Source organism: Carcharhinus amblyrhynchos, chromosome 16 (assembly GCF_965287045.1).
Source record: "Carcharhinus amblyrhynchos chromosome 16, sCarAmb.v2.hapA, whole genome shotgun sequence".
In the NCBI taxonomy this organism is placed as follows: Eukaryota; Metazoa; Chordata; class Chondrichthyes; order Carcharhiniformes; family Carcharhinidae; genus Carcharhinus; species Carcharhinus amblyrhynchos.
Window position 1 is genome coordinate 13,523,726 of NC_137339.1, and position 24,866 is coordinate 13,548,591.

General features: G+C 43.6%; 1 protein-coding gene across 5 annotated transcripts in view; it reads right to left on the reverse strand.

The window, feature by feature from the left end:
* The window catches only part of LOC145353846 (protein phosphatase EYA2-like), a 237,977-nt gene that overhangs the window by 12,327 nt on the left and 200,784 nt on the right, over positions 1–24,866 (reverse strand). For all 5 annotated transcript variants that reach the window (XM_080204725.1, XM_080204728.1, XM_080204727.1 and 2 more), the window contains exons 11-13: positions 21,069–21,158; positions 458–516; positions 180–340 (exon numbers count right to left, since the gene is read on the reverse strand). In XM_080204725.1, coding sequence (XP_080060851.1) covers positions 180–340; positions 458–516; positions 21,069–21,158 — 310 coding nt within the window. The remainder of the gene's footprint in view (positions 1–179; positions 341–457; positions 517–21,068; positions 21,159–24,866) is intronic.

A 24,866-nucleotide genomic window follows, 5' to 3' on the forward strand; every position in this document is an offset into this window, starting at 1 on the left:
CATTTGGGAGATACAAATAGGATTTCTATCTTAAGTGCAAGAGCAGTCAAATAGGGTGGAACTTGAAGGGCTCCTCTTGACTCATTCTGGAGTTGAACTGTCCATTGTCTGACTTGTGACAGAACTTTCCCGTTGCGATAAGAAAGATTTCAGCATTTTATTAAATTGCGGATACTTGCCCCCGACGTTGTTTTTGTAAGTGTTGTACATTTCTTTTACTCGACGATAGCGGAATGCTAATTTCCTCATCCAATCTACACCCCCATGCACACCAGAGCCTATACAAAGGTTTCCACCAACTGCTGCTGTTTGGAAACCATCTGTTGCAAAGTTATACGTGCTGTGTGGGAGGAGAGAGGAAGACTGTTAGTGGCATTAGTTCCATTAATTAGTGCACAGCTGACATTCTGAAGAATACAGCAGCCCGCGCGGGGTTTATTTACAGCGAGCAGCTCACCTCAAATCCTGCCCATTGTCATCCGAAGATACATCGTCGATGTGAACCTGGTCACACTCCTGCGAAAACATAATTAACATTAAAAACTCTGGAGTTTAAACAAAGTGCAGCACGATGAATATTCTAGTCAGCACGCAGTCTGCAGCGGAGAACTTTCCCATGTCAAGATCGCTTCCTGCATCAGTTGGGGATGAAAATGTGCCATCGGATGTTATATCAAACGCCAGAAAAATGATTTTAACCTTTGCCCTCCTACCGAAATCTACATTCTGTCTCATTTAGCTATAGTCTCTCAAGATGCTGAGGTCAAAGTTGAAACCCATGTTGGCTTTTAGCATTCCATGAGCAAGATCACAGGTTTTAACCAGTGAATGTAGTTGGAAAGTACAGCTCGCAAGGAAATGTTTGGTTCTGTATTTCTACTTGATTGCTCTGAATGAGGAGAAGTTACAGTAAAATTCCTTTTGCAGATGTTGATTTTGTTGGTTAATGCGCAGAGACTCTGAAAGCTGCAAAGTCTATTTCAGCTCAGCTTTGAAAATCTAATCAAAAATAACACTGGCTAAGTGCATGCGACACTGACAATTGTTCACAAATGGGGTTCATTCAGCAGCATGAAGTACTGGTTTCACTTTAATCTTGATTATGTGAATCAAAACATCGAACAGCCTTGACACAAATGACTCACTTCTAAACAAAATGTGTAAGCACTCATGGACTTGCCCAATCTGAGCTTTTTTTCATTCCTTCATGGGCTGTGGGCATCACTGGCGATTGCCTTTCCTAATCGTCCTCAAGAAAATGGTGGTGAGCTGCCTTCTTGAACCGTCTGAAGGCAGTCAGTGTGGTGTAGGTACACCCAGTGCTGTTAGGGAAGGAGATCCAAGATTTTGACCCAGTGACAGTGAAGGAGCAGTGATGTAACTCCAAGTCAGGGTGGTGAGTGGCTTGCAAGGCAACTTGCAAGTGGTGGAGGACAGCGCGGTGGCACAATGGTTAGCGCCGCTGCCTCATAGCGCCAGGGTTCGATTCCTGGCTTGGGTCACTGTCTGTGCAGATACTGCACATTCTCCCCATGTCTCCTCCGGAAGTTCCTGTTCCCTCCCACAGTCTGCAAGATGTGCTGGTCAGGTGCATTGGCCATGCTAAATTCTCCCTCAGTGTACCCAAACTGGCGCTGGAGTGTGGTGATTGGGGGACTTTCATAGTAACTTCATTGTAGTGTTTGTACTTGTGATACTAATCAATAAATAAAATAAATTTGTCCTTCTAGGTGGTGAGGGTCAAAGATTTGGAAGGTACCATCAAAAGAGCTTTAGTGAGTTGCTACTGGGCACCCTGTATATGGTCCACACTGCTGGGTGGGTGGTGCAGGGAGTCAACATTTAAGCTCTCACCTCACCTCCAGAATTTAGCTCTTTCAGCTCTTCAGCTGCATTAGCAGGTGAAGCTGTGAAGGGAAATGAGGGGTTGGGATGAAGAAAACCTTGCCCCCTGCATTGCCTAAGGACCAAAATAGAAGCTGCAAAAAAGTCCCATCAGAGACAAACATCACAAACCTTAATCTGGACGATAAAAAGCGGAGAGTAGAAACGACAGAAATATGACACAAGTGAACAAATGGCTATGCGTTATTGCCTATCATGATGTGCCTGAGTGTCAGTTTGTATCCCTAACTCTAACAGTAAGTTGATTGCAAAGGCAGCATTACAACACTGAACGTGCTCAATATTCTCTTTCACAGTCGGCCACAGACAACCTATTTTATGTGTTGAATTTGTACTTAGCAAACTGAGGGGGCTCTGTTCTGAAGAAAGGAAAGGAACTACTTCGCTTAATGCACTCACTGTCAGCATCAACTATTTTTAGATAAGATATATTGCCATTTACAAACTGCAGTGATTCTCAAATGTTTTCTGTCAAAGGATCCATTTTCACATGAAGTAATAATCATGGACTCTCCATCTAAATTACGGTGCTACGATCTGGAATCAACAACTGTAGATTCTGAACAAACATGGCATCAAATATGTTTTTTTCCCATGAGAAGGTCTAGAATCTAAAACCCCTCATCTCACCCCAAAACTGGAGAATAGTAGAAGATAAGAAACACTCACAAACTATTGCTCAAAATTTTGGTCGCTACTATTTCATAGATTCCCTGTAGTGCAGAAAGAGGCCATTTGGTCCATCAAGTCTGCACCGACAACAATCCCACCCAGGCCCTATCACCATAATTCCAAATATTTATCCTGCAAATCCCCCTGACTCTAAGGGGCAATTTAGCATAGCCAATCCAATTAACCTGCACATCTTTGGTCTGTGGGAGGAAGTCAGAGCAGCCAGAGGAAACCCATGCAAACACAGGGAGAACATGCAAACTCCACACAGACAGCGACCCAAGCTGGGAATCGAACCCAGGTCCCTGATGCTAAGCATTGTGTCACTGTGCCACCATTTGGTGATCTTTGTGACTCTCTCAGTTCTTCTCCATCGGCACTCTCCTCCTGGATGAGGCAGCCTGCATATATACTGACCATGTTCTGCTCCTGCCTCCCAAGCTCATGCTAAGCCCACCTCCGGCTACTGCTTGTTCAGTCTCTCCTGTTTCGACCATGGAACCTCCTCCCCATTATTAATTGCAAACCGCACAGCTCTCAAGAGGCAAACATAACCGAGGCTCCTTCCCTACTGGCCAAAATGAATTGTTATATAATTAGTCCCGTCTGAGACTAATTGTGGTGTTGCATGTTACTTTTATTGAAAGATGTCTTTCTGTCACTGTTGTAAAACATGTTCAGCAAGAGCCCAGCAGTGTTACTGATTATTTTTTGACCCCCACCCCCCCAATACCCCCCAACCCCCACCCCCGCTTTGAAAAATCTTCACTAGAGCCTCAGGGATCCGCAGACAGCAGTTTCCAACAGTAAAACCTCTATTCTGTCTTTGCTTAATGAACTCGAACATTAGAAGTTCTTTTTCTCTCGTATCACTACCAGTCACTGCCTCAGCTTGCCAATTTAGTGGTGGATAGAGATAATTTTGTACTGCGTATTTTGTACCTTTTAGAAACTTCCCTGACACAGCCTGGAACTCACTTTCTTTAAGATCTTTAGAGGGGGCAGCGAGGAGTAACTTTAATCCTTTCAGTCTGGGCTGCACTCAAGCTCAGGTCCCAGAGGTGAAAGTGAGTGTTCTAACACACTGAGCCACCATGTCCCATAAAGGCTCAGGTTTTCTTTTCAAACAGTGTGGCTTACCCTAAACCTGACACCCGCAGAAGCAAGGAAGTGACCTCTTGCACATGCCTGTAAAATAGCTGCAACCATTTTTATTATAAATCAAACTGTGGCAACCATTCACATCGGTTAACAGTTAGTCGAAACTCAGCGAAATTGACACTTTGTACCGCAATGCCAAACTGTACGTCTTAAGTGAACCTGGGCTTTTTGAATGAGGGAAATGAGAACTCAAAATGCCATTAGGACGGGGCTGAATGAGAGCACTGGGTCCCAGAATGAGAGCACTGGGTCCCATTTTTTTCTAAACGTATCTATGGGCTTCAATCAAAGGCTTTCTACCATTGCTGGGCTTAGTTCAAGTTCTCAAAATGGAGGGCTAAAGCATCAAAATACACCGCCAAGTAATCCTTAACGGCTCATCGCAATGAGTTGTTTTGCATTTCTAGTCGACCCCAATTGTCTCCAAGGAACGTGAACGGTCGCTGGTCACCAATGCAATGCATTCTAACCAGCAGGTGTCTCCAAAAAACTTTGAAAAGTTGCTATTTTATTGCACCGGCTACTGATATGTGTGTGGGCAAAGGCCCCTCCATGTGTGTGTGTTACTTATCAGTCTTCATTGGAACAGGTCTAGCCAAAAAAGTTATCCTTTAGGGGAAACTTGAGTGCGAGACCAGTTTTCAACCTTGGATTTCCCAGTTGGAAGGTTTGCTCTATCTTTACAGCAATGTGATTTTCATTGCTGCAATTAATGTGGGTCAATAATACGAGCACTCTTGAAACTGCATGTGTAATTGTTTAGTGCTGCATAGTTTTGCTATTACATGCTATGGGCAAACATTAATGATTTATTATACAAAACCATTACATATACATTTGTTCTGCAGAATACGTGAGCTTGAGTCACAGCCAATTCTACTGAAGGGTTACTGCCTGCCTATATAGTTTGCAACGAGTTTGCTTCTCTCAACCGTTAGACTGATACTTTGACTACAGGAGTAGCATCAAAAATGTCAACTAAATTAAGGAGATTGTCATCAACTTCAGGAAGCATAGTGGAGAACATGCCCCTGTCAATGGGGATGAAGCAGAAAGGGTCAAGAGTTTGAAGTTTTTAGATATCCCGGTCACCAACAACCTGTCCTGGTCCCCCATGCTGACACTATAGTTAATAAAGCCCACTAATGCCTCTACTTTCTCAGAAGACTAAGGAAATTTGGCATATCAGCTTCAACTCTCACCAACTTCTACAGATGCATTCTGGTTGTATCAGAGCTTGGTCTGGCTCCTGCTCTACCCAAGATCATCACGCAAACCAGCCTCCCATCCACTGACTCTGTCTACACTCTCCGCTGTCTCGGAAAAGCAGCCAACATAATTAGGGACCCCCTGCACCTTGGACACACCCTCTTCCACCTTCTGCCGTCGGCAAAAAGATACAACGTCTGAGGTCATGTACCAACTGACTCAAGGACTGCTTCTTCCCTGCTGCCATCAGACTTTTGAATGGACCTACCTCGCACTAAGTTGATCTTTCTCTACACCCTAACCATGATTGTAACATTACATTCTGAATATCTCCTTTCCTTCTCTATGAACGTTATGCTTTGTCTGTATAGCGTGCAAAAAACAATATTTTTCACTGTATACTAATATATGTGACAATAATAATCAAATCAAATCAAGTCAAATCAATCTTCAAATCATGTTGATTAATGCGCAGGTAAAATGATGTGCTTTCTTCATGAGTGAGGCATTTGTGCTATGAATATTTTGCTTTCTCTGCTTTCTACAATTTTTCTTCTGTTTTACAACTATACAAAAATATTGAACAAAATACTCAATTGTTCTGAAGACCACTAGCTTTCAAATAGCTGTTTAAGTGTTTCATTAAACAGCATTGGTGGTGACGCCATGGTTAGCACTGCTGCCTCACAGTGTCAGGGACACGGGTTCCATTCTCGGCTTGGATCACCGTCTGTGCAGAATCTGCATGTTCTGCGTGGGTTTCCTCCAGGTACTCTGGTTTCCTCCCACAGTCCAAAAGACATGCTAGTTAGGTGCATTGGCCATAGTACGTTCTCCCTCAGTGTACCCGAACAGGCACCAGAGTATGGCAACTAGGGGATTTTCCCAGTAACTTCATTGCAGTTATTGTAAGCCCACGTGTGATACTAATAAATAAATTTATTTTAAAAGCATCCATCAGTAGCTACAACAAGACCAATAAGATGCCTGGGTTCGAAGGCCAACCTAAAACAGAGACATTCAACAATGGACCAAGAGACGCAAGCTTTCATTTTAGTCTAAGCAATCTGTTTGTCTACACTGCTCCGACGTCTCACTCACAGCGAAACCAAGTACGTGATGAGTCAGTCAGGAAAATATTACACATTCATCTTCTGTGAATCTATAGGATCAGCTGCAGAAACCCATTGATGTCACTTTAATGCCATCTTCTGCACAAAGGGGGTGGAATTCTCCCATTGGGGACTAAGTCCCGTAGCAGGGATGGAGATATTTTCTGCTGTAAAGATGGATGATGAACCATAGCGAGAGAATGGGTTTGTGAAACGTATCAGCCATGATCGAATGGCAGAGCAGACTCAGTGCACCAAATGACCCAATTCTGCTCCTATAGCTTATGGTCTAATATGGTGCAATATCTTCTGTCCATGGTGTAATTAAATATGCATCCAGGGGTTTTGCCCTGTGTTCCGTGACGGGACAGGCTTAATGTTGCATTGATGCCATCATATCTGGGCACAATATTTAGAAGGTTCCTGACATGTTCAATGCAAGAAGAAAAAAGACAGAAAAACCTCCTGAGGAAAGTAGATGAATCTTCAGGAACACACTGGGGCTGGAAGGTGGACCTCCTCGATGACACTGAAGCTGGAATATCCACCTGATAGATGCTCCCCCACCATCCAGCGCTGTGCTGTTCCAGGTTCAGGGTCACTGGCGGCCTCCATCCTGAACTCCGGTTGCAGCCTCAGGCCCCCTGCAGGTACGTCCCAGCAACTGCACACGTTGGTGCAGACGTGTTCTGGACAGGTGTGTTTTTTCGCTGCGGTCATGGAGAATGGAGCATGGGTGCTGGGGCAAGATTTTAGTTGGGTCGTCATCTGTAGCCCATTAACCGGATAGAAATTGATTTCTCGCCAGCCTCCAGCGAGATTCCTGATAGATTATATAGATTATATAGATTATATAGATTCCATCTATATAAGGCTCCGGTCAGAGCCCATTTGGAGCACTGTGGGCAGTTTTGGGCCCCATATCTAAGGAATGATGTGCTAGCCTTCGAAAGAGTCCAGAGGAGGTTCACAAGAATGATCCCTGGAAAGAAGAGCTTCTCATATGAGGAATGGTTGAGGATCTGGGTCTGTACTTGTTGGAATTTAGAAGGATGGTGGGGGGGGATATTATTGAAACTTACAGGATACTGTGAGGCCTGGATAGAATGGACATGGAGAGAATGTTTCCACTAGTAGGAAGAACTAGAACCAGAGGGCACAACCTCAGGCTGAAGGGGCGATCCTTTAAAATAGAGATGAGGAGGAATTTCTTCAGCCAGAGAGTGGTGAATCTGCGGAACTCTTTGCCACAGAAGGTTGTGGAGGCCGGGTCATTGAGTGTCTTTAAGACAGAGATAGATAGGTTCTGGATTAATAAAGGGATCAAGAGTTATGAGGAAAAGGCAGGTGAATGGGGATGAGAAAAATATCCGCCATGATTGAATGGCAGAGCAGACTCGATGGGCTGAGTGGCCTAATTCTGCTCCTATGTCTTATGATCTTATGATCATGGTGGGCACCTTCAGAAGATCCCGCTGTAATTTCACATTGATTTAAAACTGACTTTCGAATCTCCTGCCAAATTATCCTCCCACCTACAGGGGCATGGGAGGATTCCACCCATAACCTCTGTCGTCAAGAAGAAGGACAATAACAACTTGCATCGATACAGTGCGTTTAACAAGTAAAATGTTCCAAGACACTCTGCAAATTCTTATCAAGAAAAATCTGAGCCACGTAAAGAAATATTAGGCCAGATGTCCAAGCGCTTCATCCAAACAAAATTAGCTTTTGCACAAGTTGACTTTGGACTCTACACATTCACCCATCTCCAGCTATGCCATTTTATTTCAGGCCAACTGTATGTGAAGAAGATAAATTACTTACCTCATCCTTCGCACAACATTGTCCTCTCAAAACCTCCCACACTATTTCATTCTTTCTAGGGTTATTTACAGGAGGCAGGAATTGGGCTGGACTCCCAGAATAACAGGTCTCTTCCCCTGCATCCTGTGCTTTGTGCCCAGGGAATCCACAGTCCCTGGAAGCAAACCACAGGAAAAGCAGCCCCATTATTATTGCAGATTACGATAGTAGTTCTGCCCATTTCCTCATCCTCTGAAGGAAGAAGTCATGGCCAATTCCATGTTAGGCTTTTTCTTCCAGCTCATGTGGTCATGTCCTCTTATTCCAAGCTTCATGGGAAGTACAAAGAACTTGTTAATTTATACTGGAACTGTTCTTCAGCAAATTAAGCACTTGTCCTATGTCCCTTCTGAACCCTTAGTCTTGTTTCTTTGTTGAAGACAAAATCCCTAAATTCTTTTAGTCCATTTTGTATTTCTTGGATCGCTGCCCAGAAATCATCCCGGTTGGTATTCATTCCACTTTTTCCGGAACAATCTCTGCGGGGATTCCTACATCTTACGGAAATCTTGTGCCTGATGCAAATACTGGAATGAGTTCCTGAAATTATGAACCAATGTTGGTTTATGTTCAGTGCATATCTAAAATGGTTATTAAAATTCTTCTTGAACGTTTGTTAGTTATTTCCACAAGCGCCTTGGAGATTCATGCATCGCATATTTTCTTTTTCCACAATGTGTCTTAACTAATTGCCTTGTATCCATTCACTGGGAGGAACAGAGTGAGAGAGTAGAGCTACAAAGCCAAAGTTACGACAGGAACCCCCCGCCCACCTTCAGAGATTCCGGGTGAGGGCAAACAAATCATATGTCAAACTTGGGACCAGGTGGACCAAACTTTATTTGCATTGCATTATGAATGAACTAGATAGAAAGCATGTGACACAAAAAAAGCAAAGGATTTGCAGAATACAACAATGTGTTTGCAAATATGTGCAAGTGTATGGAGAAAAGGTAGAACTTGGCACTAAATCAGAGTGGCGCGGTGGCACAATGGTTAGCAATGCTGCCTCAAAGCGTCAGGGATCCAGGTATAATTCCCGCCTTGGATGACTGTCTGTGTGGAGTCTGCACATTCTCTCCATGTCTGTGTGTGTTTCCTCCAGGTGCATAAGATCATAAGATCATAAGAACTAGGGGCAGGAGTAGGCCATCTGGCCCCTCGAGTTTGCTCCACCATTCAATAAGACCATGGCTGATCTTTTTGTGGACTCATTTACCCACCCGCTCACCATAACCCTAAATTCCTTTACTGTTCAAAAATTTATCTATCCTTGCCTGAAAAACATTCAATGAGGTAGCCTCAACTGCTTCATCAGGCAGGCAGTTCCACAGGTTCACAACCCTTTTGTGAAGAAGTTCCTCCTCAACTCAGTCCTTTCTTCTCACGGTCCATAAAGATGTACCCCCTGCTCACAGGGGAGACGCTGTCCTAGTGTTGTATCGCTCAGTTATTAATCCAGAAACTCAGCTAATGTTCTGGGAACTTGGGTTCGAATCCCGCCATGGCAGACGGTGGAATTTGAATTCAACAAAAAACATCTGGAATTAAGAATCTACTGATGACCATGAAACCATTGTCAATGATTGTAGAAACCCATCTGATTCACTAATGTCCTTTAGGGAAGAGAATTTGCCATCCTTACTTTGTCTGGCCCACATGTGATGTGTGACTTCACACTCACAACAATGTGGTTGACTCTCAACTGCCCTCGATCAACTAGGGATGAGCAATAAATGCTGGCCAGCCAGCGATACCCACGTCTCACAAATAAATTAAAAGATTAAGTGACTTAGCCGTTCTAAATCACCCCTTAGTGTCCTAAGATGTGTAGGTTAGGTGCATGGGGAATGGAATAGTGGAGAGGACTTGGGTGGGATGCTCTGTCGGAGAGTCGGTGCATTCGATGGGACGAATGGCCTCTTTTGCACTGCAGGGATTCTATGAAAATGCTCATTTGGAGAGCGAGTGCAGACATGATTGGGTAAATGCCTGTGTCATAACACTTCTGTGATTCCGTCACATGGATTTATATCAGCCTTACAACTAGGAAGACACACAGCAAATAAAATGCAGCAGCGATAAGTATTAGAAATGGGCCAAATACTTGGGGCATCAGTAAATAAATGGATTTAGCTTGGGCAGTGTAATAGTAAACAAAGCACTTTCAATGTCCAGTCATTAACAAAATGTCATAGAATAAGGAATATATTTCCACAGTGGCAGGGTAAGCATATAGAAATCACGCTAAGTCTTGGCGAAATACACTTCACTTGGAACATAATGTTCATTTGGGTCTTCGTATCATAGAGATGATAGACTTTGATCAGAGAGGGTATAAAAAAGAAAAGTTAGCTCAAATAGGATTGCATTATGGAGAAAAAGTTAAAATAGATTTAAACTTTGCAGACTAGGAAATGAATACACTTCTTGCACGGGGTGGGGCAGTTGTGAAACAGGGGGAAAATATTCAAGAATCTTTTAAAGATATTTGATTGGATAAAGTAGCCCAGATTATAACTTGTATTCATCTCACCCAAGTATCACCATGAACATAACCAGAGATTAGAAAAAAGGAAATTTACAGTGGATGTCATAAGAAACCTATTTTCCAAATGACACTCTTTAAAATCAGGTAGAATTTGTTCTGTAGAAAATATATAACTATTTCAAAGACTGCCGCTATATTCATGTATGCTGAAGGCTCCACTTAGGTGCTACACTCTATTTCAAGGGTGAAACAGACTCTCTTTCTGCATTTCAAACCCCTCTTTGCCCTCCCCTTCCATGATAATTTGCTCCAGCCCTACATCCTTCGGTGATAGCTGTGCCCCTGCCCTTCCAATTCTAACTTTTTGAGCATCCCTGCTTTAAAATAAAATTGGCAGTCATGTCTTCATAGAGTTATAAAATTCCAACAGCACAGAAGAGGCCATTTGGGCCATCGAGTCTGCACTGACTCTCTAACAGAGTATCTTACCAAGGCCTTCTTCCCTTGCCCTGTCCCCGTAACCTCACACATGTGCCATGGCTAACACACTTTGAACACTAAGGGGCAATTTTACATGGCCCAATCCGCCTAACCTGCATATCTTTGGAACGTGAGAGGAAACCAGAGCACCTGGAGGGAACCCACGCAGACATGGGAAGAACATGCGGAATCCACACAGACAGTCACCCAAGGCAGATTTGAATGCAGGACCCTGGAGCTGTGAGGCAGCAGTGGTAACCAGTCTGCCACCATGCCACCCATCTTCAGCTACCTAACTCTGGAATTCCCACCTTGAACCTTTCTGATTCTCAGTGTCCTCATTTAAGACATTCCATAAAACCTACCTCTTCGATCAAGCTTTTGGGCACCTTACTGGAGTTCTATGAGGATGTGTCTAGGGCGGTGTTTAGAGGAGAGCCGGTGGATGTGGTCTTTCTGGATTTTCAGAAGGCGTTTGACAAAGTACCTCATAAGAGGTTATTGCAGAAGGTCAGGGGACTTGGAGTTGGGGGTAGGGTGTTAGCGTGGATAGAGGATTGGTTGTCAAATAGGAGGCAGAGAGTGGGGGTCAACGGGTGCTATTCGGATTGGTGGATGGTGACTAGTGGAGTGCCCCAGGGGTCGGTGCTGGGGCCTCAGCTTTTTACCATTTATATAGATGATCTGGAGGAGGGAACCGAGTGTAGGGTGTCGAAATTTGCAGATGACACCAAGATTGGGGGAACGGCAAATTGTGCGGAGGGTGTGGAGAGTCTGCAGAAGGATCTAGATAGGCTGGGCGAATGGGCCAGGAAATGGCAAATGGAATTTAATGTTGGCAAGTGTGAGGTGGTCCACTTTGGAAGGAAGAATGGTAGGAAGGACTATTACTTACGTGGCGAAAAACTGCAGCAGGCGACGGTGCAGAGGGACCTCGGGGTCCTTGTGCATGAGTCGCAAAAACCCAGCTTGCAGGTGCAGCAGGTGGTCAGGAAGGCGAATGGGATGCTGGCCTTCATAGCGAGGGGGATTGAATATAAAAGTAGGGAGGTCTTGCTGCAGCTGTATAGGGCATTGGTGAGGCCGCAGCTGGAGTACTGTGTGCAGTTTTGGGCGCCGCACCTGCGCAAAGATATTTTGGCCTTGGAGGGAGTGCAGAGGAGGTTTACTAGGCTGATACCGGAGTTGAGGGGGTTGAGCTATGAGGAGAGGCTGAATGAACTAGGCTTGTACTCGTTGGAGTTTAGAAGAATGAGGGGAGATCTCATTGAGACGTATAAGATGATGAATGGGATGGATAGGATAGAGGTGGAGAGACTCTTCCCGCTCAAAAAAGACAGTAGGACTAGGGGGCACAGCCTCAAGATAAAGGGGGGGCGTTTTAGAACGGAGTTGAGGAGGAACTTCTTCACTCAAAGGGTGGTGAATCTCTGGAATTCTCTACCCGTTGAAGTGGTGGAGGCTGCCTCGCTAAATATTTTCAAGAAGCGGGTTGATGGGTTTTTGATAAGAGAGGGGATTAAGGGTTATGGGGAGAGGGCCGGAAAGTGGAACTGAGCCACGACAGATCAGCCATGATCTTATTGAATGGCGGGGCAGGCTCGAAGGGCCAGATGGCCTACTCCTGCTCCTATTTCTTATTTCTTATGTTCTGACCACCATCTCGTCATGTGGGTCAGCGTCATACTTTGTCTTATAACGTTGCTGTGAAGCACCTTGGGACATTTATTACATGAAAGGAGCCAAGTAACTGCAAGTTGTCCTTGACGCGTTAGGAAATTTATGTTAGGCAAAGTGTGTGAGGCAGTGCTGAGATATCAGGAATACAACATCTATTGTTATTTTGTTGTTTGCAATGATTGTGCTGAAACACACAATTCCTTCACTTCAAATGTTTTCAATGCACTTTTTTTTAACAAACTCTTCTCTTCTAAAGGCCTTGGGTTTTATTTTGTGCACAATAATTCTTTTAATGACAGCAATATATCACCCAATATATTGTGCAGACTGCTGTCTACACAGCTAGTACAGTGCCCCTTTAAATGGTTGAACATGACTTCCACTGGAAATATGATTCCGAAAGATTTTCCCTGTCAGGCAATTGCTTCAAACTTGGCCTGATCTGGGGAGAAGTTCTGCCAACAGCATATAACTGGCTTCTTACCCTGCACCTTTTTTGTAAGGCAGGTTGGCAGGGTTTTATATTAAGACTGGAAGGTAAAACAACATGGTGGGCACTGGCTACACGGCAACATATTTCTTTAAATGAAATGTATCCATCATTTCTTGCAGCAGCAACGTATAATGACTGGGGTGCAATTTTCACATTTCCATTTGAGTATCTAAAAACTCCAGGCATTCCCAAAGGGAATGATGCTGCAAACTCTGCTATTTTTCTAATGGTTTATGAGGAAACCTTTTTCAAAAAGAAAGTAGATTAAAATTATTTCTTTTTGTCAAAATGAATTAAAATAAATACTTTTAAAAATTATTGGATGATTCAAAATATGAAAAGTATTGATCATTCTTGAATTCCACTTTTTTTTATTGAATTCTCTGCAATCCTTTCTTTCTCTTTCATTGGCCTATATTATATATCACTCCTTGGTCAGGTGCAGAGGCAGGTACCACACCCTTTCAATATTTAATTATGAAGGCGTGGATGAGAGTGACCCACGGAGATTTAGTTACCAATTATTCCCCGTTCTCCTTCCTTCTTGGGGTGAAACACCATTTTCTTTTTGCCTCTCTGTCCAACACCACAGTGGAATTTGGGAAAGCACCTTTCAAACAACTATTCCAAAAGATAGGTGGCTACGGCATCATCTATCTTAATGTTTTTCAACTGTCATCGTCCTCTCTTCCTTACTAACAGAGTGAGGAGAACAATTTCTTCCTGGCTTTTACATTCGCAAATCACAAGTTAGGCTGAGTCTGCAGCCAGGTCCCTTTTTATAGGATGTTTGCCTACCTCCCAACAGTCCTCCAGGAGGATTGGCTAGGTGGGGTAACAATGGTTAGCACTGCTGTCTCACAGCGCCAGGAATCCGGATTCAATTCTGGCCTTCGGTGACTATCTGTATGGAGTCTACACATTCTCCCCGTGTCTGCATGGGTTTCCTCAGGGTGCTCTGGTTTGCACCCACAGTCCAAAGATGTGCTGGTTAGGAGGACTGGCCATGCTAAATTGACCCTTAGTGTCAGGGGGATTAGCAGGGTAAATACGTGGGGGTTATGGGGATAGGGTCTGGGTGAAATTGTTGTCACGGCAGACTCAATGGGCCCAACGGCCTCCTTCTGCACTGTGGGGATTGTATGATTCTATGATTCTATGTGTGGCGAGGTGCATTGCTCCTTCCCCATCTGGCATGACCCCACATGATGTCAGCTCAGTATTCAGAGACTTGAGCTCTCGCTGCTCTCCCACTTGCTGAGGCTTCTTTGGTTGTAGCAGAATGAAATTTGGAAATCCTCCAGGCAAAAAATCGAAGACTTGATTCACCAGCAAATATGTCCCTCAACATGTGCCCCCTAACTCTTCACCTGCACCCCCCACCTCCCCCTGCCCTGTCCCCCCATCTCGTAACTTCGCAAGAGGCTCCTACTGCACGGTAAAGCATGTTTCAACTTGACATTTTAAAAGCTGTAATGGCATTTGTGTGCTCCAAAGAAAAATTATAGAATTGTGAAGATAGTTCTGCCAGCCTCCTACCTCCTCTCTTTTGCTGATCTCATTTGTGGACTGAACAACAGCATCAATGGAATTTTTCCATCTGAACAAGAAACTTTTGCCCACAAATTTAAGTTTAGGTTTATTCATTGGGTGTCACAAGTAGGTTTACATTAACACTGCAATGAAGTTACTGTGAAAATCCCCTAACTGCCACACTCTACTGCCTGCTTGGGTCCAATGGGGGAGACTTTAGCACGGTCAATGCACCTAACCAGCACATCTTTCGGACCATAGGAGGAAACCTGAGCACCCGGACTAAACCCATGCGGACATGGGGAGAACATACAAACTCTGCGCAGATGGTGACCCAAGCCAGGAATCGAACCCAGGTCCCTGGCGCTGTGAGGCGGCAGTGCTAACCACTGTGCCACTGTGCCACAAAGCGATTAACAAATTTATAAAGTAAAAACAAAAGCTGCTGCAAACACACAAAAGAGGCTAACCCCCAGCGCTGATAGAAAGATAGCTTAACTTTCCAACTGAGTTTAAATGAACAGTTGGACTCCAAACATAAATCTGTCCTTTTAAGAAAAATATATAGATGATAATCACCTTGTTGTATCCAGCCTTTAGATTTTTATTTGCTATTTCCCAGATTGGTAACTCACTTCTCACCACAAAGCACCCTTTCAGTGCGGAGACTACTGCCTTGCAGAATCCATTGTGGATTATCTGTGCACACTGGATTGTACTGCTACCCAATTCCTATTAAGACACAGCTCAAACTGTCTAAGCAGTTTGGTATTTGCTTGGGATCTGTGTTTTCCATTTTCTTCTTTTTTCACTGATTGTTCAGTACAGGAACGTGCAACACTGGTAGCTATCACATTACTGACTTAATGAAATACCATGAAATTAACTGAGACACTACCTCAGAACCCATCAGCAGCCGCTATCGGATTACTGACTAAGTGACTGGTACAGAAATTGACCGAGACACTAGTTCAGACTGGCAAGTAGGACTACTTTATTGCTACTTTTTGAGACCTTTTTTTTTCTGTTTGCCATTTTTCTTGTCTTAAAACCCTGTACAACTTTTATTAAGCAAAGGCAGATGAAATATAAGAAACACTCGCTGGATGCTAAACTTCAGTCCCCATCCTTCAATAAATCTGGTAAAGGTGCAGGCTGCACACTCACTGTTTCTTTTGAATACAGACAATCCAGCAGCAGGCAGAGACCTTTCCAAAGGTTACACTGAGCCGATCTAAATGGCCTGAACGACCTTTTCACATGTCTCATGATTTAATATGTCTGTATCAGTATAAATGTACTATACGTGACCTACCTGGTGCCTTTTATTTCCCAAGTACTGCTGGTCCTACCTCTTTGAATAGGGTTAGAGTAAGTTCAGCACTCAGAGATAGGGTTATACAGCATTGTCCTGTCAATGCGGCTGCCTGATGGCAGCGTGCAATTGCTAAATTGACCTCAGTCGTCCCCGGTTAACTCGATATCTCTAAAGTGTGATTCACTCTCTTTATCCAACATAGTTGCTTGGGCTTAAACTGTTGGAACTAAAAATTCCAGCTATAGTGCACCAACAACTGAAAATTTACCAGCATTATTTCCATATTCCCTCCTTTCAATGCACTTACATATGAGAAGATAGGAACAGAAGGAGGCCATTCAGCCCCTTAAGCCTATTCTGCCATCCATTTAAACCATGGTAAATCCATACCTTAACTTCATTTACTTGCTTTGGTTTCATTATTTTTAGTATCCTTGCTGAGTAAATATCTATATATCAATCTCAGGCTTGAACTTTTCAGTTGACGTTGCCTGAACAGGTTTTTGAGGCAAAATGTTGCAGTTTTTTTATGATTCCCATTTATATGAAGAAGTGCTTTCTAACATCTTTGAAGATGTTTGAAGACATTTAATGAAGCAATAGCAACAGGTTTTAAATTGGGTCAGTCCATTAGTTTCATCACTCACATCAGGCGCAAATGTGCAAAGTCATCTGACATTCATTTGCATGTAATTTTTGTTGAAATACAGGATACAGGATAATTGCAGTTACATAGAAAGGTTGGAGAAGTTGGGACTAGTCTCCTTAGAGAAGAGAAGGTTGAGAGGGGATTTGATGGAAGTATTCAAAATCATGAGGTTTCTGGGCAGAGTAGATAGGGAGGAACTAGTCCCATTGGTGGGAGAACCATGAAGCAGAAAGCATAGATTTAAGATCATTGACAAAAGAAGCAATGACCACGCGAGGAATGACATTTTCATGCAGCGAGTGGTTAGGATTTGGAATATGCTGCGTAAACATGTGGTGAAGCTTCCAAAAGGAAATTGGATTATTATAAAACCTGGGTTAGGCCGCATCTGGAGTATTGCGGTTCTAGTCACCACACTACCAGAAGGACGTGGAAGCTTTGGAGAGAGTGCAAAGAAGGTTTGCCAGGATATTGCTTGGTCTCGAGGGTGTTGGCTATGAGGAGAGGTTGAATAATAGATCTGTCTTCACTGGAAAGATGAAGGCTGAGGGGAGATCTGATAGAGGTCTACAAAATTATGAGAGATAGACAGGGTGGATAGTTAGAGGCTTTTTCCCAGGGTGGAAGTGTCAATTACAAGGGGGCACAGGTTCAAGGTGAGAGGGGGAAAGTTTAAGGGAGATGTGTGGGGGAAGTATTTCATGCAGAGAGTGGTGGGTGCCTGGAACGTGCTGCCAGAGGAAGTGATGGAAGCAGGCACATTAGCTACATTTAAGGGGCATCTGGATGGTTACATGAATAGACAGGGAATAGAGGGATATGGTACAAATAAATGCAAAAGTTTAGTTTAGTTAGGGAATCATGATGATCCACAGGACTGGAGGGCCAAAGGTCTTGTTCCTGTACTGTACTTTTCTTTGTTCTATCAGAAAAGGACAAATTTGCCGGATTAGGGGGAAAAGGCAGTGAAGTGGCACAATGTAAATTATGATGGGCTGAATGGCCTCCTTCTGTGCTGTAATGATTTCTATGACTCTATGGCAAAGAAATTTTGCAATGGGATTTGCTTCAAATTGCTCAGGTGGGGGCGTAGTAGAGATATGATAGAGCCTCTTCTGTGCTACAAGCTTCTATAATTCTATGGTTTCATCCTACATTCCCACCCAGTGAGGATTTCAGAAAAGCCATAGAGAGTGGTCAAGTGCCAACCTATTCAAGTGCAGATCACTGGAAAAAAACTGGCAACCAATTCTCAGCTGCACTGCATCCATTTTCTAAGCACTGTTTTTGCTCCCCTTTTTGAAACCTATGTGTCAGAGGCTCTTGATGAAAAGTTGACGGTACTCTTTTCGTGGAACCTCTTGCTCTCTCGCTGCTGCTGCACATGCTCTTGTTGCAATAACAGGTGGCTTTGAAATTAAACTGCGCCTCCTGCAAATCACAGTCCACAAGTTAAACTCCAAGTGAATGGGATTGTCAGCTCTGCGCTGAAAGCGTTGCCTTTCAATCACACTAAATCCCTTTATGTAAGCATTGACCACATTTACAAAAGCACAGAGAAGTACTTAGCAAAGGAGGCTTGAACACTGCTTGGGAGGCAATTAAGCCCCTCCATCAGATTTTCTCATCTCTCTGTCTTTTCTCCCAGGTAATCAGGTATGGCTGCTCTGACACATTGCCACCTCTGTTCTCTGCTTAAATACATATTTTCCTCCTCACTGCACTGAGTCTATTCAGATGTGTCATTAGCAAATGGAGTTCTTAATTATCTGAATTAAGGGACTATGTAAGGCACAACCTCCCCCAAACCCACAGTACAATGTTGTTCCGCATTCTACTATTAATTATGTTTTTTCTTTAGATGTTCAGAAGGACTAACCTGCGTAATTCTAACTGCCCAAATATCACTGATTTACCAACAAACATTGTCCCTAAATTTACAGAGTAAAATCTGGCTGCATAATTACTAGGTAAAAGAACTTGTTCTAAAAAGCCAAGAAGATGTAAATCATGTGTCACATAGTCTGTAAGGGATTGTGACAAGAGTTTTAAATACAATAGTATTGTTCTATATTGTAAGTTTTAAAGCTTATCTTATTTATTATGGTCATCACAATTAGGCTTACATTAACATTGCACTGAAGTTACTGCAAAAATCCCCAAGTCGCCACTTTCCAGTGCCTATGCGTGGACACTGAGGGAGACTTTAGCATGGCAAACTAGCATGTCTTTCAGACTGTGGGTGTAAACCGGAGCATCCGAAGGAAACCCACGCAAACATGGGGAGAACATGCACACTCTGCACAGACAGTGACCCGAGCCAAGAATTGAACTGGGGTCCCTGCCGCTACGAGGCAGTAGTGCTAACCACTGTGCCACCATGTTACCCACAAAGCGGCATCCCTAAAATCTGTGACATAACCTGCTGTTGCAACGTCCCCAAACCTTAATGCCCTATATCCCTCATTTTCTCTTCCTAAGGGCAATCATCATGCTTACAAAACCAAAACTCTGAACACTCAATGCCAACGGGTCAACAATTTACCTTGTCTTCCCTTTTACTAATTTTACCCTGAGCGTTATGTTTGCATTTATATAAATCGGCCTTCACTGCTCTGACCAAAACAAACACAACAAAATGATCCAGAATCCTGAAACATTTTCTCCCTTACATCTGGCCTCAAAATATGATTTTATTGAATATAGTGCCAAAAATTCTGTACTTACCTGATAAGACAAGAATCTTTCCAAGCAAACATGCATACATGTGCAAAAATTATGAAGAGGAACATTGAGCATTAACATTCTTGGGTCACTTTATAGGGGTTGGATAATATCAGATGTGCATTGTGCAGTAAATGTGAGGATTATCATGTTACTTGCTGAGGAAATTCTTCAAAAATTACAGACAGGAAATGAGTTTGGATTACCTGTATCTTTTTGTATATACACGCCTGATGTTATTTGAACACTAAAATATGTCCGAGGGAACATAGCTCTGATACAAACGGACCCAACGAGTCCATTTAATTGGACCAACTGCATTTAATTCATACAAATGCACAAAAGGATAAATAACCAAATCCATCAACACAGCTGCAGAACTAAAACAGTGATTCATTGCAAGTGAATGCAGGTCAATGAGTAAATATGTCACCTGGGGTCCAAGATCAGGTTTGTTCACAGGTCCGTGCCAAGCTTAGCGGGTGGCATGGTGAGGTCTGCAATTTGTTGCAGTGCCCTGCAACAGGAGGGCAGACATCCACAAGGGTTAGCTGCCAACCCTGACTACATCCAGTGTGAATGCACAGATAATAGTCTCTACTTTTTCAGGAGGCTAAGGAAATTTGGCATGACCGCTACAACTCTCACCAATTCTTACAGATGCATGATAGAAAGCATTCTTTCTTTCTTTTATTTACCAGTGTCACAAGTAGGCTTACACTAACACTTGCAATGAAGTTTCTAATTGTATCACAGCTTGGTATGGCTCCAGCAATGTGAAGAAAGTAGCAAAGGGTTGTGAATGAAGTCAAGTCCATCACGCAAACCAGCCTCCCCTCCACTGACTCCATCTACACTTCCCGCTGCCTCGGAAAAGCAGCCAGTATAATCAAGGATCAAGAATCACACCCCAGATATACTCTCTTCCACCTTCTTCCATCGGGAAAAAGGCACAAAAGTCTAAGATCACATACCAACTGACTCAAGACCAGCTTCTTCCCTACTGCCGTCAGACGTTTGACTCTTGTATTAAGCTGATCTTTCTCTACACACCACCTGTGACTGCAACACTGCACCGTCACCTTTTCTTCTCCCCTATGTACTGTATGCTTTGTCTGTATAGCACGCAAGAGGCAATACTTTTCACTGTATCCCAATACAAGTGACAATAATAAACCAAATCAAATCAAAGAACGGCATTAGACTCAGAGAGGTTGTAAATGCCCACAGGCTGTAGCACACCTGCTAAACATCCCCTCAGGTAATCAGATCCATTATTGTCAACTGAATTGAGTACTGGATGGTACACGTAACAGCAACCAATGCAAAATCATTGGTAATACCCTATGGCCTTGAACCAGTTCTTCTCTATGCTTATTGCCCCATCCTCCTCAACAGCCGCCTCCTCTCCCTGCCCCCCCCCAACCCCCGCCACCCCCCACCACACACTTTGGTTGCATACTTTTTCAACATTCTCTGTCAGGCTTACATGTGAGACATAGTTACTTAAGTGAGGTGTTGGAGGATTGCCAGTAGCTGTGGAGCCACATCGCAGAATGAGACACTGCCTTCAGCAGAAATGTGAAGAAAAGCGGATTTAGAAAACGTGAGTGCAGGATAAGCTGAATAAAATTAATATTATTTTGAAATGTCTCATTGTCACTGACAGATATGTCTGAACCTATTTGGCAATTACGAATATGCAGGCAATTTTGAATCCTGACTTGGCATTCTACAATAGCTTTGGTTTTATTCAAAATAAAGTTCCTCCTTACCTCTAAGTCATTGAAGAATAGGTGCATGTCGGCCAAATTAAAAATCATTTCCTCCATTCGCAATCCAAGCGACACTGCGGTGGGTGTATCCTGTCAAAAGAAATGGCAGATTTAAGCCAAAAGCAAAATACTGCAGATGCTAGAAATCTGAATTAAAGGTCCTGACTTGAAAAGCTGGCCGTAATTCTCCAGTCTAGCACACCCCGCCAGCGAGAACAGAGAACTCAGCACTCAGCCAAATCGCCTTTAACTGCAGCAGGATTGGAGAATCCCAGCCACAAATGAAATGAATACTGTCCCAACCATTAACTCTGTTTCGTTCTCCAGAGATGCTATCAGACCTGCTGAGTATTTCCAGAATTTTCCGTTATTTATAAGTAGATTCAAGCTCCAGTTCTGAGAGCCCTGGTAAGTTTTAAGTTTACTTATTAGCATCACAAGTAAGCTTACATTAACACTACAATGAAGTTACGGTGAAAATGCCCTGGTCACCACACTCGGGCACCTGTTTGGTGCACTGAGGGAGAATTTGGCATGGCCAAGGCATCCAACCAACACATTTTTCAGACTGTGGGGAAGAAACTGGAGCACTCGGACTAAACTCACACAGGCACGGGGAAAATGTGCAGACTCCGCACAGACAGTGACCCAAGCCGGGAATCAAACTCAGGCCCCTGGTGCTGTGAGACAGCAGAGCTAACCACCGTGCCACCCTTTAGAGACTTGTTTAAGCGTATAGATGCAATTATTTTGCTCTTTATTTACATTCCTTTAGGGACAGTTCATAAAATATTTTCTAGCTGTCAAAAAAATCATAGAGTGATCAATTAATTCCATCAATGGGCTGATTCACAATGTGAGTCACACATACAGAGAGAGTGTATACTTTGAGACAGAGAGCAATGCACATTTTGAGTAACCTCTCAATTGTAACACAATGACTAATGTTGACGTAAGTCATAGAGTACTAACAGGATAAAGCATAAAGAAAGAATTTGTATTTATATGGGACCTTCACAAGTTCAGGCAGCCACTTTGAACACTCCAGTGTCTCGCAAACAGCAATGAAGTAGGATAAAAATTGTTACAATGGCTGTGGTTAAGGGTTAAAGGTTGGCGAGCGCTTTGGGAGAACGCCCCTGTCTTTCTTTACAATAATAGCTTGGGATCTTTTACATCCACTTGAAGAGGAAGATGGGGCCTGGGTTTAATGGTTCATTTGAATGCAGCGTTCTCTCAATATTGCAGGGAAATGCTGGCTTCTGTTATGCGTTCAAGTCGCTGGAGCAGGACTTGACACCACAACCTTCTGACTAAGAGGTGAGAATGTTAGCATGAATCCAGGCAGCAACCTTGTACTGAGCACCTTCAGTAGCCAAGAGTGAAACACTCATTCATGGCATTGTTTACGTAACATAATGGTCACAGGATATTATACATACAGGCTACAGACTGCATAAATTATGGCTGACACAAACTAACATGCACATTTGTAAAATATATTTTATTTCATTCCCCATCCACTGGAATGTCGCAATTTTTCATTTATGACGGTCTCATCACCATTAATTGTCAGTTGGTCACAGGTAAGGCATCAGACATGATAATGAGCTAATTGTGCGTCTCATGTCACTGGAGTAAGCTATAGTTAGGACAAATGCATTGACAACTGCAGGCAGAATTTTACTATCCCTCATTGGCCTGTTTGCAAGTGGGAGTGCCCGTAATATTGCCTGAGTGACCTTCCTTCTGCCCTGCTGCTTGTCCCTGACCTGTCCACAATTTCATACAGGGCAGCCCTTCCCCAGTTGAGGCCCTTACGTGACCTATTAATAGCCATTTTAGGGCCATTTCATGGCATATGGAGCTCTGGGAAGGAGGTAGGGTGGGCGCAGGAGCAGGGGGGACTGCCCAGCTGATCTCCCTGTTTGGGCCTCCGATGGGAAGGAGGGCCACTTTGCCTCAAAGGCTCCCTTTCCACATTGGCTGCTTCACTCCTAAGGTATGCTCCCTTATGGGTTCTCCCTCCTCCACCTCCCCCCATATCTCTTGCTTCTTCATCAAGAAACTCGATCCCCTCTTCCCAACCCCCTGACCCTACTTTCCCCCCTTAGCTCCTCCTGGACTTTGGGACTTAGAATTTGGGGTCAGCTCATAATCCCAGTCCTGGCCACTGTGACACTCTCGTTGCTGGGGCTACAGAACTACCAGCCAATCAGATTGCCTGGCAGCTCTCTGAGGCAGGGCCTCAGCCCTAAAAGAGGCAGAAGTCCCACCTCCAGCCAATTAGGGTGTCTAATGATTGTAGGGTGCTGTGATTGGGTGTTGGGGCAGGAAATCCCCCCACCTCAAAACCCTGCCTCATACGTTTAAAATCTGAGGAGACTTGCATTTTCACCCAATGCCTTTGTGAAGGAAAAAAAAATGTTTTACTTGGTTGGTTCCTGGAACATGCTGTCAGTGGAGGTGGTGGAAGCAGGCATGTTAGCAACATTCAAGGTGTATCCTGATAGACGCATAAATGGGAGGCAAAGGAGAGATAGAAAGTGTGTATCGGTGTACGCTTCATGGGCTGATGGGCCTGTTCTATTCTTTGTTCGTTGTTTGTTATTTGTGTTAGTCCCTTAACCATAATAGTGTTTTTTTTAAATGCTTTGGTTTGGTGATATGACACCTTTCCAGGATATGGAAAATTCTGGTTTTCCGGTGCGCTTCATCACATTATCTCATGTTTCAAATGAGGGGCTTTACTCATGGAAGTTGGCCAATGAGGAGCTGGGTCTACACTGCTCCAGAATTCTGCACAGCTGTTGCTAAAAATGCTAGTGTTAAAAAATTCTTGAACAACGGAGAGTCCACCACCCCAACCCCCTGCCTACCCCCCAAACCCCCCACCACACTCCCCCACCCTTCACATTAGCCCAAGCGCTCCATCACCAATCACTGCAAGTGACCCAAAATTCACCTTTATAAAAACTGGGCAAGCTGCCTGTGGAGGCACGGCTAGAGAAAATGTGGTTTTCATGTTAAAGTGGATTTGCAACAGATACTTTCAATTTCATTCAGTGCTGGAGCAGGGTCTGCGTGGAGCTTGTCACCGGTGTGTTGACAGGCTACTGTAAGGAGTTCTTTAGGTCAGATTGCAATGTGGAGCTCCACAGCACTGCAGCAGCATTTTTCAAGTTTAAAGTTCAAGTTTATTTATACAAGTAGGCTTACATTAACACTGCAATGAAATTACGGTGACAATCCCCTGGTCGTCGCACTCCAGCCCCTGTTTGTGTACACTGAGAGAGAATTTAGCATGACCAATGTCCCTCATCAGCTCGTCTTTCAGACTGTGGGACGAAACCTGAGCACTCGGAGGAAACCAATGCAAATGTGGGGAGAACGTGTATACTTCGCGCAGACAGTGACTCAAGCCGAGAATTGAACCCGGGTCCTGGCACTCTGAGGCAGCAGTGCTAACAGAAAGCAGTTAGAATTTCTCCACTCTTTTTAACAGGCTATTTTTCAATATTTTCATTTTCTGATGTGATAAATCCCATTCAGAGGATTTTACTGAGGAATTTGAATTTTCATGTCAGTTTGACCTTGGTTCTCAAAAGCTTGGCAATGGAGTTGAAAAGATGGGATTGTGGTATGCTTTATGCCATATTTCTGAATATTCTTGGGGTCTGATGCCTCAGAGGGTGGCATCATACATGGCCCTTTGCTAAACTTGTATTATAACATTACAGAAAGCCCTTCTTGTAGAAGCTAGGTGATTGAAAACATATTTGGGGTGTAAATTAACTT